General features: G+C 35.5%; 1 protein-coding gene across 8 annotated transcripts; it reads right to left on the minus strand.

Moving 5' to 3' along the window:
* Positions 1-1,153: 1,153 nt before the first annotated feature.
* On the minus strand, positions 1,154-16,075 carry LOC140825861 (uncharacterized). Of its 8 annotated transcripts, none has more exons than XM_073187865.1 (16): positions 15,880-16,036; positions 14,772-14,857; positions 14,065-14,608; positions 13,700-13,976; positions 12,839-13,134; positions 11,595-11,774; positions 9,866-10,600; positions 9,635-9,729; positions 9,467-9,529; positions 9,295-9,383; positions 7,236-7,838; positions 7,053-7,112; positions 6,429-6,499; positions 6,274-6,331; positions 2,268-2,541; positions 1,154-2,131 (listed from the first exon to the last, which is right to left on the minus strand). In XM_073187865.1, the coding sequence occupies exons 3-16, from the start codon at positions 14,475-14,477 to the stop codon at positions 1,467-1,469; spliced, it is 3,879 nt and encodes a 1,292-aa protein (XP_073043966.1). In that variant the 5' UTR covers positions 14,478-14,608; positions 14,772-14,857; positions 15,880-16,036; the 3' UTR covers positions 1,154-1,466. The 8 variants fall into 8 exon arrangements, with proteins under 8 accessions (XP_073043966.1, XP_073043965.1, XP_073043967.1 ...); XM_073187864.1 differs by having other exon boundaries at positions 14,772-14,894; XM_073187866.1 differs by lacking the exon at positions 14,772-14,857 and adding an exon at positions 15,561-15,618.
* Between the last annotated feature and the right edge of the window lie 822 nt (positions 16,076-16,897).

Consider the following 16,897-nt stretch of genomic DNA (forward strand, 5'->3'; position numbering starts at 1 on the left):
CTCAAAATATTTTCCGACGAGTATCTATATAGAGTCGCTTAAAATTGTGGCCGTAAATGCTTTTAAGAAACAGTTGTAGCTTTCAGATTTCAGCCTATAACTAAGCAAACCCATCTGATAAAATTCAATTAAAGAAGTTATCATGCAACTTTACTTAATCAGTGAAACGTTTCACAGACCCTTGAACTGATTTACTAGAGTAAAAAGTAAATTAGATACACAAAAATAACGTGACAATCTGGTACAAGGTGTTAAGTTTGAGACGAGATCATAAGACCAAGACCAATGGTAAAAAACCTCTCCCTATCTTTAAAAAAACCGTCAAGAGGAAAAATTGAGGGGATTACAAAACGTAAATTAGGAACAAATATTGCTAAAAGTTTCTCATATTCTATTCACCCCTTTCCCCGCTCTTCCTCTTACGTCTGTCGACATACTCATCTCTACGCCATTCCTCAATCACAATAACACTAGGATAAAAGTCAGCGTACCTCCTACACGTCTAGCCACAAGTTAGGGCACAAAGATTATGGGATAACTTCATGTAGAGGTAGTAGTTCAAGTTCATGTTCAGAGGCGAGTAAATCTGATGTTCTAGATTAGAATTAAGAACCTGCAAATACATCCAAAATGGCAGACATAGAGCAAAGACATTTAAAGCTCAGTAAAGTGAGAACTGAATATATTTTGTGCTTCAAAAAGTTTATAAATTCAGTCAGAGATAAGAGTTGTTCACGTGTCTAAGAATATAGGATATAACAAATTGACCAGGTGACTCAATAGCTACTAGGCATGAAAAAGAGAACGAACTTACATTACAATCTAGCTACCGATGTTGAACATGATGGACGGCTAGAAAAAGGTAATGAATAATTCTGCAATCAGCCAGCTCACACATTGTCTCTTCCCTCGACCATCGGATTTTACACTTTAGTCTTGAAGAAGAGAGTTTGGAACGTCGATCATTAGTGCTTCCTGCAAGATTCGAAATCCTAAAACAAACTGAGCGAGAGAACAAGGAAGAACTGATCAATTGCAACCATAGATTATATGGGTCTATAAACGAAAGTTCATCTGCAGGAATTAGCTTCGTAATTGAACGACAAGTTTATATGTACAAATGTGAAATATCTCGCTACCATTACTAGATAACTAGAACAAAAAGCATATTTTTATTGAGAATATAATTTATGTACATTGGACATTGTTCTCTGATCTTTGCTACAACCATGTGCTAAGAGCTTATCACTACAACATGAGCTGGTACAGCCGAACAAAAAGATCTTTACAGTCGACAGAGCATAATCAACGCGGTTCACTAAAAATCAACTTGCACAGTGCTCAACTGAACAAATATGTTTCCTGATTATGGTTTGAATGGTCACAAGAACTCCAGGTGATTGTTCAACTAAGGAGAACCACTTCCTGGTGATTGTACCATGTGACAAATGTATAGAGTAGAAGCCTCAAATCATCATATTTAAGTTCGCCAGGTCATCCATTGGTATTTCAAGGCCACCCATATAATCATGATCTTGTAATCCATCATCTTCTATATCCAACCATGATCCTATATCTTCTCCTTGACCACCAAAATCACGCGGATCCATGTCAGGGAGTTGCAGCCCAGATAAATCAATTGGCTCCTCCAATATCTGGTTAACATCTCCTCCACTGATATCATTTGATTTAAGTGTCGATGGCAACAATCCTTTTCTCTGTTCCGCCATCTTTCCTAGAGGACCATTAATAGAAGCAGATAAATTAACATTTTTCTGCTTAGGTTTTGCCTTGGACTTCCTCTCACCCTTGACAGTGGCCGATGCAGGGCGACCAATTTTAGCAGTTCCACTTCTGGACAATACCTCCCTGCTATTTCCCTTCCCTTCTCTGTCCCTCTCAGTCCTTTTTCCTTTTGCACTGCATACAAGCGAACCTCTAAGGCATGATGGGGCACCTGGAGATGTGCTAACACCAACTTCGTCAAGTAGTAGTTCCCTCCTTTTCACTCTATTTGACCAACTGTCTTCTTGACCAGAATTTGGTTCGGACCCCAAATTTGATGAGGGGAACAAGTCAGAATAATACATTTCCTGATTGTTTGAAGGACTCTGCTGCGCACCCAGATGAGCTGCAATATAAAATTTATTCAAGAAACTAAGATGTTCATTTTACTAAGAGACAATCATCACCCAAATGAAAAAATCTACTTCTGATTTAACACATATAAATGACAACAGGGATTGTCATGTATTACTGCCACATACCTGCAGCTCTAACTTCCAAAGAGCCACCAGATGTCCTAAGATAAGGTTCGCCAAATTCACTATCAGTGTTTAAATTTCGAGGTTGTTCATCAGTGAGCCGTGATACTCCAGCAAGGAAAATATCCCTGTACAATGGTTCATCAAAGCAACTCTTTCCGGTTGCCTCAAATTCCTGGCACCGTACCAGTGTGCGCTTAACAAAAGCTAAGGCAGCTTGTTTGGCCATTTTACCAGTAGCACTCTTCATCCCGTGAACATTAGAACCCCGGCAATTCTGCAGAAAAAGATGCCTCGACTTATTAATTTCATGTTAAAAAAGGAAGGTGTCAGTGATTTTTTACTTGGTTCAGTGGCTGAAAATCACTAAATAAATCAAATTAGAATTTGATGCAGAGAATTGACTTCATTGAAAGGCAAAAGAGCAAGTATCACAATGAAGGATATTTCCTATCCTCGCTAATTGAACGTTATCAAAAATGGTAATTGCACTAAGTCGAGCTCTAGTAGCATCCTACTCAAGCTCAATACAACAAAAAATTGTACTTGAGCTCAAGCTCGATGCTCAATTTTGCATTGCTTCTCAAGCTCGAGCTTGGCTCAGTAATTCTCGGTTGTCCAAGCTCGAGCTCAAGTATTAAAACTTTATTTACAAACAAACCCTTTAACTTTTTTTAAAAATAATGTTAAAATATTGAATGTATGACAGAATTAAGGGTAAAAATAATTTAGTTGAGATTTATTAAAATAAATAAAATAGTTTTTGCGAGCTCAAGTTCTTCAGCATGAGACGTCAAAGCTCGAGCTCAGCTCCAGAAAGCAACTACTAAGCTGGAGTTAAGCTTCGAACAAGATGCTAGCGTGTAGCTCAGCTTGGTTGCAGGCTTGCAACTTTTCTGCATCTCTACACAACATACAAAAGCACCTTAGAGAATATTAGGGCTATGTTTGGTTCTGTTTTCCAAAACAAATTTCACATTTCTAATTAACAAAAACGACACTGCTACCTCATTTTCATATCATTTTCTAAAAACTCAGTTTTACATTCACTACACCATAATCATTACTTCTAATTCAAAATTTTAGATTTCCTAAAAATATCAATGCTCATATTGGACACAATATAATAAAATACATCCTTAAATTTTAAAATACCAATATACTGTTAAAATATCTATTAGTAGACGCATTTGAATGATTTGTCCACTATCTATTACTCTCGTAAGGGAGACCCTTAAAGAGTAATTAATTTTGGTGTGGATGGTGAAATCTTTTTTATTTTACCTAAAATACCTTTATTATTTTTGAACAACCTCTCCTTTATCAAAGGATTAAAAATTATAATTATTTTATTTGATTTCTTTCTAAAAAATATATATTTTTAGTAATATTCTTTTCAATTTAGTTAGATTATAAAAAGATGCAAATATGAATTAAAATATATAAATTTATATTATATCTACTATTTTATACACGATTGTGCAAACATACTAATAGTAACTGAAAACAAGACTGCTATCTCATTTTCATACCATTTTCAAAAAACTCATTTTTACATCTCACGAGACATAATCATTACTTTTAATTCAAATTTTTATATTTCCTAAAAAATATCAGCGGTTATATCCAGTGTTCTAAATGGCGGTCGAGGCGGTCGCCTAGGCACCGCCTAGGCGGTAGGCGGCCCTCGACCGCACCGCCTATGCATGAGGCGGGTGTCGAGGCGGGTGTCGAGGCGGTTCGAGGCGGCAAACAGGCGGTCGAGATGGGCGAGGCGGCGAGCAGGCGGGCGAGGCAGTAACAATTTAAAAACCTAGTCAACAATTTTTAAAACTTAGTCAACAATTTTAAAAACCAAGTCAAAGTCAACTAATTTTAAATATTAGGACTATTTAAAGGTCTTACTTGGAGAATGGTAGTGGAGCCTCGGGAGCGGATGAAGTGCTACATCCAAGGAGGAGTGCAAGGAATATCCCCATTAGAGAATTTAATGAATATTTAGAAACATCGGAGGAGGAGAATGAAGAAAATGTTGATTGAGTCCGATGATGAGAAGATCATGGATGTAGTAGATGGCGCGCATATGTAGATGATTTGGAAGATTAGTTATGTTTAGTCTACTACTTGTTCTAATAATGGATAATTGATTGAAACTTTGAAAATTTAAACTTAGTTTTTTGGTAAAAAAAAATATATTACTTCGTTAGCATAATATTATTAATATACTGATGAATTTTTATTAATTGCACATTATCTAGATGATATTATATTTTGTGCTTAAACATTATTTAATTGCACATTTTACATAAAAATGATAATATTGTATGATTATCTATAAAAAATTACTTAAAAAAATCCAACCGCCTAGGCACCGCCTGGGCACCGCCTAGGCGGCCGAGGCGGTAGGCGGTCACCGACCGCCCCGCCACCGCCTCCCGCCATTTACAACCTTGGTTATATCGGACATAATATGATAAAATACATTCTTAAATTTAAAATACCAACATATTATTAAATATCAATTAGTAGGCATAAGTTACATGAATTGACCACTATAATAAATAAAAACAAAATCAAACAAACACTTCAACTCCCAGCACAGTTTCAAAATGCTCATTTTCTTAAAACAGACTTTAGAGACACTGAAAATAAAACTGAACATACCCTTGTTCTCTTCTGGTGTGACAATATCCACATTCCCCCTAACCCTTCTCATTAACATAATTTTATTGGTTAAAAATCTATGTTTCTAATATCTACTTCATATTAAATAAAAACATTTTAGAGATATTTTTTAAGCTCTCTTTGGTGTGTCACCAAGTGATTTTGTAGCTTCTTTCCTTCTTTTAAGCTATATATATCTATATCAAATTTCTCAAATTTTAATAAAAAAAACCCTCTAAAATCTTATTTGCATCCCTAAATGTGTAATGTCAAAACCAACCTATAATATCAACTTTAAAAATTGATACCAGGGTGGTTGGAAAATTTACTCTATTTTCATTTTCTGTTTATTAGAGAGAAAACACATGACATTTTTTTTGGTACATTGAGAATAGACTTTAAAAGTAATCGTAAAGTTGGAAACAGAATAGAAAGAAGGGGACTTCAAAAATAACCCCTGAGCTCAGTTAAAAGTAAAAGGATAATAACTGGGTATTTCTAAAAATCTGTCATACAATTTATTGACGAAAAAAAATATCAAGTGATAAAGTTTTAATTTTAGCAGGAAAAACTTTTTATACAAATGTAAGCATAAATTTTATCTTCCTAAGAATTATATTTTAGCAAACTTTTTAATTTTTTAAGAATAAATAAAACTTTTTTATTCGATACTTGAAGCACTCGCTGAGTGAATGCACAATAGCTTGTACTTATGATGCTACTGTCCCTCATACATTTTAGAATAAAGTTCAAAGCAGCATTGATATCTTACAGTATAAACAACAAAAAAATTAGGTTAGCAGGTTCATTACAAACAAATGTCACGCATTAATGCAACAATACATTTGCCCGGGTTTCTTTAATTTTTTTTGGATAAATATTCCAACGTAATACACTTCTAGTCTTGAAAGAATATCAAGTCCACTTCTCATTTGGTTCTAATAGTTCTCTCTCTGCTTATCTAACTTGATATCGTGAAACGATAATTCATCACATGATCCTTTTCTTACGTTTTACATGTTTTCAATCATCTAAAACCAAAACCATTACAATTGCCCGGAAATTTGAATTTTAAATTTTATGACCAGCCAAACTCAAACCATACAAACAACAAGGTGGGATTTTGCTCTAATCAAAGTTCATTGGATTTATCTTAAGAACTTAACAGTTAGTATCATGAGTTAATAAGTCCATCATATGATAGATACAATCTGATAGACAGACCACAAACGACCTCAGTTCCTTAGAAAGTCTATGTCACTGATAAACCATAGTCACCCCAAGCTTTTAAGGAAAGTTCATTTCGTAGATCAAAGAGAGACATGTTCAGGAAAGTGAATATTACCCTGTACTTTGTATAAGCCATTGCCACAAGATTCTCAAGAGCACGTCCTTCAAATTCCCTAAAATATGTTAAAATGATTAGATAATCAGAACATAGAGATTGCCCAGAGATCACAATGAAAATCTCATAAATGAAACAGAAGAAAAACTTCATACTTTTCCTGGAGTTCTTTAGCCTCAGAAGCAGAACTTAGTAGTTTTCCAAGTAGTCTTTTCTTCTTGGACACCTATACGTAGGCTAAGTTAGTACAAGAAGACAATGAAGCATCTTTCACACCAAGTTCTTTTTTGAGGTATTTAATTGTCCTGTGTTGATTTCCTTTTTCCTAAAAGTAAGATATGGAAAGGAAGGGGGTGGGAATCCATTCTAAAGTTGCCAATTACATGCCTTGGTGACAGTGCACCCTTGGCCATTATAAACAGTAATGTGTCATCTTTTACAAACACAGACTGGGCAATTATAAACAGTGATGTGTCATCTTATACACACAGACACACAATATTATAATTATATATATATATATAATTTGCATAAAGTATCTATGCATACTATTTATGTATTTGTCATCACTCCAAGTTCTTGTATACATGCACATAACCAAAATTGCAAGAAATAACAGCACAATGATTTATGTTGTATGAAAAACAGAAAGGAAACTTAGAGAAAAATTAAGAGCTGATTTAAAATAATCATAGTAACAAACCAGAAGTCAATTGCTCATGCTTTAAATCCACGCATATTAATTACTCCAGACTACAGAAGGGATCAACACATCCTACCTGTTCCTGGTACTTGTGATCCATTTCACCAATATCTTCGTTTATGTCTTCATCTCCATTCTGTGACAAATCAGACTCATCAAGAGGGGAAAATAGTACTCACTGATTTGTAAAAGAACTTGAGAAGGACATTGGAATTTAAATGCATAAGATCCAATTTTTCTTGAATGAAATCCAGCATACCACTAGATCTGGATAGATTCCAATACTGTGAACCTCCGCAAGAAGTCGTTCATCCGCTGGAATGCTATAGTATTGATACTCGGAGCATGTTGTGCCAGGCAATACTTGGTCCGAAACTAAACCATTTTGCGCATGATCATGGTTTGGAATAAAAACGGTGTTCGGCATGGATAAAATATTGTTTTCTGGCATAGTGTGGTTCAGCTCATAAATAGAATTACCGTTAGCATTTACAACATTTCCATTTGAAGAAGGATAACCAGAAAGGCCACTACTTCGACACATCTTTGGGAAGAAAATATCCGATACCATATCATCTTCCATCTTATTTCGTGATTCATCGACATCGTGCTTGAGGTCTTCCATACTGCAGTTAAGCTCTTGATTTCCTTCTTCAGGAATCAAAGCTGCAATAAGTCTCTGGAACAGGGAGATACCATTGTGTGTCTTTGCTCTTGAACCTAAACGTTCTGGGCTAACCTCAACATTTATTGTTTCGATCTCCTTATACTCATCTAGCTTGCAGCCATTAGGTATTGAAGTCGAACTATCTGCAGCAAAGGGTGCTGCTGCTTGATTATCTACAGCTGAACGAAGGGTCACCTAGAAGGAAAGTAAATTAGAAACAGAATGAGGCAAAAGATCATCATAATATAATGTGTCGACATCTCTAGAAACTTGTACTGGTCACATTTCAATTTCATTGTACTGTCAGGTAAATTTTACTTGATTTCATCAGAATTTGTACAAGGGGCCCACACAGAAACATGTACTGAAACACGGACAAATAGAAAAAAATAAAGCAATCATCATAAGCACAGAAAAAATAACTGTAAATAGGAATATATGGAAAAACAAATTTGGAAATTATATTTCTGGCAAAGTTATGTTTTGGGATCTCAGTTGATTGATACAAGTATTTAGGATAAATTAACAACCATCCATCAAGCATCTTGAAGTTGCCGTTGGACCATATGGTATGGTCCTTTAATATTTTGCACTTAAAAATAAAATCCCTGTGTTTCTGCTACAAGGAACTATCAACTATATAGCGTTACATGAAGATTAGAAATACGGATACCCATGCATTCTTTGGCATACGAAAGTAAAACCCAGGGCTGATAGAACATGACCGCCTAATTTATTAATTACACTCATGGCGCCTCACACGGTCTACCTCTTCACCTCATTGCCTGAACTTTCATTCTCTTTCAGATAGGTGGTTTCTGATAACTATTCCTTGTCACCACCAAGACACCTCATGGTTATAAAAACCCCTCCACTATCACACTCAATCTTTTCAAGGCACCTGTTCCGCTTTCTGCAGGTAAATCATGTCACTGTAAAGCTGGATGCACTAACATTTCTGTAGCACCAGCATATCTAAGCAGGAAGTTTGAAGAGTGATAAGAAATCACATGCGTGAGTTTCTCAGCATCTGTCCATCGCAGTTTGCAACTTTTTTATATAAAAAAAATCAACACGCGGGAATCTGAGTCAGATATCAAATAGATTGATTTTCCTACATGTTGGTGCATTGTAGAGAACGCCAAAACATATTATAAAAATAGGAGTCGCTCGACAGGAAAAACTACAATAAAAAATCTAACTAAAATTAATTAAGCATGCTGACATGGAAACGAAAAAATCTGATAACCCCAGGAAAACTAATCAAGAACATTAGATTACTAGCATGGCAGGCTTAACATTTGTCCGTGGCTGCTAAGCAGAAAGTGATAAACTTGTCATTCAAGCTTGGTCCATGGTCTAACGTTTAAGTACTGGATTAGTACTTTCCATGAAATGATCAATAGCTTGCATTTATCACTAATACATCTGCTTCAAAGCAATAGCGGGAATACTGTAAGTTTATAAAATGCGACTCTTCTTTTTGATTGCAGCATCACAAAGTGACTTCAAATCTAATTAGGCAATTTATACATCGACTTTAACAAAGGGTACTAGGTTAGCATTAAACTTGAAAACATCAGTAATTAAAAAGGTCAGTTCTGGACTGAATAAAGTTGAGTAAAATCACAAAATAAATCATGTTCATTACCTGTTCTTTCAAATAGGAGATGTCTGCATCAGATATAAAACGAAACAAAGGCTCCATCTCCCTCCAGAACAGGCTAGAAAGGGATTGGCCTGCATTTTAAGTAGGATAGTTAATGCTTTTAGAACAACATACTTCGAGAAAAATAAAACTAAACATATCACATGAACAATACCTCTGTTCGTAACAGCATTTGCAGCAGCCAAGAGCTCTTCATGTCCATTATCAGAACCAACTGCTAAGATTATTCAGTAAAAATCAATCAACTGGCAATAAGAAGTAACTAAAGTATAGTGTTCCATTAAAAGCAATGCCAACATTCGAGAGATCATAAGTAAGTTACCCAGGAAATCTGCTGTCATACTCATAGCCATATGCTTTTGACGTGTATATGCTTTCCTGTCAGAAAGCTTTCTTGTAGGTGGCCGACCAGCTCTGCTGAAAAGAAGGTTTTGCCAAGTCATAAAAAACACTCCAACCAATTCACAACTCAGGGTACATCAGCAAGAATGGCAAATTGAAAATTAAAACATATATAGGACCAAAAAAAGTGAAACTTAGACATTGTGTTAACCTTTCAGTCTTGTCAACACCAAGTCTGGAACTTCTAATTTGTTTTGTTGTTCCCACACCACCAAGCCTCTCAGCTGTTAAAGGCAAGAGGGGTCTTGATGAAGTCACTCCCCGACCTGTTCTGCCTTGCCTTCTGACACCATCCCCACGATCATCCTCACAGGCGCCCTTACTTTTTCTTGGCGGTAAGAGTACGGTTGACATTTTCTGGACATTCTGACCACTTTTCTCATCGATCTCATCACATTTCTTATTCTTGTCTCTTGACTTAATTTCAGGAGCACCTGATTCCTCAGTTTCAGATAATGCAGCTGGAGAGAAACTGTCACCTTTTATTTTAACATGCTGAGGAGAATGAGCAGGCAAACGCCTTTCATTTACCATCACTTCAGCAGTATCCAAAGCAGGGTTCTCGTCATTTCCAGGAACAATGGGTGATAAATTAGTTCTTCTTGCAGTTCGCGAAATCTTCTGTGGCCTCTGAACCCAATTGGTAACTGGAGGAGATGTAGACCGCGCAGAAGGTGTACGCTTCCGATTGTTATCCCCAAAGACACTAGGAAGTTTACTAGTGCAATTAGATAATTCCCAATCATCAGAAGACGTGGAACGTTGTGCCACTTGAGACAACTTGGAAACCCCACCAACTAAACCAGACCGTGGGGCACGTATGTTAGCATTCAACTTTGAGTTTGAGGTAGGGCTGCCTGAACTTAAATCTTCTCGGGAACTTGCCCTAATTATGAGGAGCGAACTCAGTTTAAAAGAGCAACACGATTTATTTTTAATAGTTAGTTAAGAGAAATCAACATTATAAACCAAAAAACATATTCCATGAAGACCAAATACAAAAAGTCACTTTTCCCTCAATATCCAACTCATTGCATATTTCCAAATTTAAACAGAGACATCATAGTTTATTCAACTGCAGTTGGATGTAGTCTTATTTTCTACTCCAGAAAAAGATTCAAAGAAAGACATAGAAAGAAAGGCATAATAAAGAAATTGATGTATTCAGCAGAGTTGCAAATCATTAAAATAGCAGCAGTTGAATCAAATTCTTCCGGTGCTTCATATAAGGCTGTACTAGTGTACAGTAATTTTGAGCAACTTGCAACTGCGGGGATAACATCATAAGACCCAATTGAGGCATTTTCGAGTAAACTCGAATCCTCTTTAGCACATGTACAGCACTTTCCAGTAAGCCAAAGATAAGTAAAAAGTAAAATCCCCAAATCCAAACGAAGAAAGGGACTCGAGATTTGGGAAAGCAGTTGAGCAGCTTTTATTCACTTATCTCGTACAATGCATTTTTCTTGGTGCTTGACTGTAATAGAGCATGGACACGTGTTGAAGAAAATTTTATTTTGGTCAATTGGAGTAAATTTTGTCTTACTTTTTGGATCAAATTAAAAAGGTGTGTTTTTCTGTTTTAAAAAAGTGCAGATTTTTAGCACAATTCCCAATCAATTTGTACCCATTCAAAATCACCAAACCATTTTCTACAGCCAAATTATCACGAGGCAGCATTGCACAGAAAGCATGCATGTATCAAAAGCTGAGGCAAATGGAACTAACCAAAGGCTGAAGTACTAAAAAAAAAGCTCCGATATTAAAACAGAAAAACACACACGATCAGAAAATAAGGGAGAAAATCATAAGATTGTCAAATGACAAGATCAATGAGATTTTGCGATTAATAATGACAAACAATGATAGAAGATTGTTACTTGTTTACAGCTTTCAGATTCACCCTTTCTTTCTCTTGACCACTTGGACGTTCTCTCCTCTCATGGAGAAGGGAACTATTGTCTGAATCAGTTCTGGAAATAGAAGAACGAATGCCTGAGCTGGTCTGGGAGGTGGCTTCAGCTTTTCCTACTGCCAAACCTCCATTAGCAACTCCAGGTCTAATCAAGATGCATAATTAGATAACAAAGTGGTTCACATTTGCAATGATAACAAAGTACAAAGCAGAAATAGATAAATAAGAACTGGAGGAAACAAATAGAGAAAGACTTAAATTTAGCATGCTCATTAATTTCATGAAAAGAACATTTTATTCTGGAAAGTCCAAAAACCTAAACTGTCCCTAGTTATCTAGGGCCATCAATTTTAGAATCCAATATTATACATCTGTTGATACTGTTAGGAGATTAATATTAGATCATGGAAATTTTCATTTCTTCAAAAAGTAGGAAAAACTTTGTACCGAAACCAGTCATATTTGCACCCCAACTTACGCACGGTTTTTAAAGTGTTATAACGGATTTTGTCATGCACAATTTGAATAAAACTCACTATCAAACATGAACTATCGTCGTCATGAAATTGAAGGCAAGTAAAGCCTCAATGTCACTAAAAATTAAAATAGAGAAAAATTGATTAACCTCGAGTTCATGGCACTAAATCTGTCAAGAGGTATTTCAAGTATATGTAAGCATTCTAGCATCTATGTCTCTTGACATGAGAAATTTCCAAACTTAATTTAAAACAAGACAGCACCAAAAAATTTAGGAATCTCCTGCTTTATGTCACGCCTAAACTTAAGTCGTTAAAATTCCTACAGATTATCAACAATGAATAAGATGTTTCTCAGATGCAATTTCCAATAAACTGGAAACTCAGTGATTATTCCTGACTCACAAAGAAAGCTCATATGTTAGTTCAATAAATGAAATGTTCCTTAGCTGAAACTACAAGTAGCAGTACTCATTTCAATCGTGTTTACAAGCATTGTTCCACGTGATGGAATCTTTTTATCAACCAAGGAACTATGAATCACTTGTTAGACAAATATAAAGCCATTAATCAAGCCGCATTATTCACAATTATAAGATGGTTACTATGAATATATTAATCCACCTGATGGATTGACAACTCAAAAGTTCCAAATTTCAATAAAAATATCCAGCGCTTAGAGCAAAATGTTCCAACATGAATGTAGCTAGGTCATTGAAATATAAGAGGATACCTAGAGCCATGAGAATCATTCAACCTTGAACGAGCTTCAGTAGGAAGCCTTGGCTGCATTCCTTGTTTGGTTTCCCGATAACCATCAACAGGTTTTGTTGTCATGGAACTGAGAGTAACGTCTGGCTTTATTCCAGTACGCTTTTTCTTCATTTTTGCCTTCTCCCAACCATCAACACTAATTGATAAAGAACGCTCATCACCCTGAACTACACTGCTGTTGGAGAGTCTTACAGCATCCCTGTCCTTGTCCATAGTTCCAGGTGGCTTTGACGGGGTACTGGCGCGCATTTCCGTCTGTATAATTTAATCACATAGTCAATTATTTCTCAGGAAAAAGTTAAATCGATTGAAAGCATAAGTAACAATAGCAGAAACCCCAAAACAAAAAGAACGAAGCAAAGATAATGTCATGCCATTCCTAATAGAAGATTATATCTCCAAGTGAGAAACACTGGGAAAGGACAAATATACTGATTACATAAATACTCAATTTATGGAAAAAGCAGAAGAGGAGGGGTTGAGAAAAAGACAGACAGATAGGGGTTTCAAACAATAAGAGCAGCTTCTGTTCTTCATGTCCAGTTTAAAAATCTCAAAATGACAATTTTACTTGATTCGCTGTAACCCATTAAAATAGGTAAATATCAATACAAAAACTAGATAGGAATCAACCAGTCATGAAACATTTTGTGGAAGTACCATCTATCCACACTATTCTTAGAATAAATGGACATTGCTAACAAGTAAAATATAGTCGAAAATCTGTCCGTAGCAGTAATCATAACATCAGCTATGTGCAAAGAAAAGTTCACCAACTTCCAATCAAAATTAAATTATCGAAAAGGAAAAAGAAACAAACCCTGACATCAACCATGGAAGTTCGAGTACGCTTGTTTGGAAAGGCATTTTTGGATCTTTCATCAGCTTTTTGCTGCTCCAATTCAAAACCACTTGTACTCACGTGATTTTGAGATCCAATTTTACCAATGCCCATTCCTGTAGTACGATCAATTGACAACAATGTGTTTGATCGGTCGTTAGACAGGGTATCCAGCCGGGATCTCTTTCTGGATGGAATGGTTGGGAAACACTTATTGATTACCGATAAACAGTCGTTCAATATCTTCACTCGTTCCCTAACAAACAGTGAAACTTTAATATATACCTCATCCAAATCCATAAATGATGCATGAATAGAACAAATAGCATTTTTTTAGAGAATACCTAGCTTTAGTCCCACTCTCCCGCACACCAGATTTGAGTCGTCTGAGATCCTCTGGGGCAGGAGTAGACAGTTTGCTTTTTGTAGGTGCTGTAAGAGAATCTTCCAAAGGAAATCCAACAGCAGCACTTGCAAACCTCTTAAATTCCGCAGGTCGATTCAGCTTATGCTCAACCACCATAGATTTCGGATCAAAACGCACACATTGGAAAAAATTAAGCACGTCCCCTTGAGTTACAGATGAAGTGCTTCTTGTCATATTTGGTAGGCTAGATAAAAGCGGGTTCTCCATGTTCTCGCGAAAACTACTGGATCTGTCCAATGTAGCAGCACCATAGGGTCCACGATGCCCAGATGCATATAGTGGCCTATCTGGGCTAGCAGAAGAAAGTTCAAACTTGCTTGAAGCTGACATTGCATCAGATTCCACTCTATCTCTGTCTTAGAATACCAGTTAACACAATTGCACATGGCAATGTTGGTGTGACTAAAATTTAAAGTGCATCAAAGCAACTGGTTGTAGTGTCAAATTGGAGAATAAGACACCTGTGATGCAAAAAGAATCCCACTTCAAAAAAGTCAGATGCAATTTTTCTAATGATTTTCCTTAGAATTGAAACCTTGGATCAGGTACATAGAAAATCCATGATATAAACAAGAACAAGAGCCAATTCAAGAGATCTAAGACAGCTTCATTAGAAGAATATACCAAAGTATCAGACTGTCAAAGTACATTGGAAATGCATCTGTCAGAGCTAGTTCAGAATTTCGATCAAGTGCAAGAACTAGTTTGTTCTGTGGTATAAAATAGAAAGCCTTGTCAAAGATAATGCTGTGAATGGTACAAATGAAGAAACGGCTTGTCAGGTCATCGTACAAATGATTATTGGAAAGAAAAAAATCAAACAACTAAACCAAGTAGCATAAACAACATCATGATCACTAATTTTTCTACACCAACAATTCCATTTGTAAGTCTGACGCTGAATTCTAACATTTAACGTCGCTACAAAAATAAAAATCTGAGGTTCCCTGGATCAATGTCACACTGATGACAGAATGTCAAATTTCTGAAATCCCAAGTTCAGAGGCTAGAGCATTAAAGCAGCAGACATCATCATTCAGCTAACTAACTCTCTCATTTTTCTCATTTTTGAAAAACAGCTTTAATAGAAAAATTATCATCAAACATCAGAATCTTCACTTTTCATCTCCATGAGCCAAAGTCCAATTCTACTGAATGTTTTAAGCATAAGCTAAATTCTGCTTCAAAGAAGTGGCCCATAAAACATCCGGATCTATATGCATATTTCTCCTTAACCACAGCTACCGATTTTAACTACCACCGGCAAATAACAAATCCCACCTATCTAATCCAACCAGAATCAGCAAAACAATTCAATTTCATAAAACTTAGCATCTATAGCTCAGATTCAAAACCCGTGAGTTCCACATCCCACAACCCAAAAAGTCCACAAAATCACAGAATCGGCACTACCTTCTCTCCAATAGCTATCGCATAAATGCTATCCGCAAACTGAAGTCTTACATAATCACTGATAAATCTGGGAAAAAAACGTGTGATCTACACAACTCCAGCTCGTAATCGTGCGATAATCAACACAGCATCGTTAATAATAATTCATCTACGGGTTCAATTAGGGTTTTGGAAAATGATACTCGAACTCAAAAACAGAAGAAACATACAGATGACGAAGACGTAATACAATCACTACATGTAAGCCCATTCATCATTGATATAAACCTAATATATTATTTCAAATCACCATAATTTAGACGGAGAAAAAAGTACAAACCTGAAATTATGAAACAAATTGTCAAGAAAAAATTGCCCGCCGGCAGCGAGTGGTCGATCGGTGGTCGACGAAATGATCGAAGGTGCAGATAATTAATTTTCACCGAATTTTGGCGGTTTTTAGCCCCAATTATAAAAGAAACTGTGTAATTAGGTAATGTAGATTTAACAGAATTCTTAGAATCTATTATAATTTTTTGTAAATAAAATCAGGACCAATATTAAGTAAATTATTCAGTAAATTATTCATACTTTATACAGAATATATATAAGTGAAAATGGGAAAGTTTGGGCCAACTGCATAGTCCGTTTAGTGAGAAAATAATCTTTAACCATTTTATTTTTTTTACAACAAAATTTACGTATCTATCTTAGTTAAAGTTTTGGTTCCTATTTTGCAAGTTTTTTAGGTGGAATATATAAATAGATTTCAAATATGGCAAAAACCCGTGTGATCCTCACATGAGACTCACTCTTCAAATAATTGGTTAGCACTTCAATTACATCACGTAATGATATCATATCTGATGATAAATGAAAAACGAAAAATTAACAATTTCATTACTTTCTTATCATCCACATAAATATGACATTTAAATATAAATTGTTCCTTCTATCATAAATCTAGAAAACATCATTTCTATGAGACTTGATAGCGTGTATGATTTTAGTAAATCTCCAGAAATAAAATTGGTAACTTGATATATTTTAAAACAAAAAATTTGTGTATCATTTAGCTTACATTTATAGCATTTTTAAATGAAGAATAGTAATATATACAAATCATCAAATTTTATATTCACAAAATATTGCACGCCATAAAACTATAATTTTTTTCCCCTAAAAAGACACATTTAAAATTTTGAATTGGTGTAATGTGTGGTAGTTTCAAATCAAATTGAAAATTGTATCTGTACGAGATTATAAATAGTTATTAATTTTTTGCAAAATGTCTCTAATAACAAATATGCAATTGCTTGGGTAACTATATGAGTTTTGAGGCATACAACGCCAGTCAG

Source organism: Primulina eburnea, chromosome 3 (genome assembly GCF_022965805.1).
Source record: "Primulina eburnea isolate SZY01 chromosome 3, ASM2296580v1, whole genome shotgun sequence".
Classification (NCBI taxonomy): domain Eukaryota; kingdom Viridiplantae; phylum Streptophyta; class Magnoliopsida; order Lamiales; family Gesneriaceae; genus Primulina; species Primulina eburnea.

Excerpts from the sequence above, each read along its gene's own strand:
- LOC140825861 (XM_073187863.1), bottom strand. The coding sequence starts at position 14,477 with ATGTCAGCTTCAAGCAAGTTTGAACTTTCTTCTGCTAGCCCAGATAGG. Across the intron at positions 10,601-11,594 it reads AATCTGAAAGCTGTAAACAA|GGCAAGTTCCCGAGAAGATT; the intron begins GTAACAATCTTC and ends CCTCATAATTAG. Across the intron at positions 6,332-6,428 it reads GCTAAAGAACTCCAGGAAAA|GGAATTTGAAGGACGTGCTC; the intron begins GTATGAAGTTTT and ends AACATATTTTAG.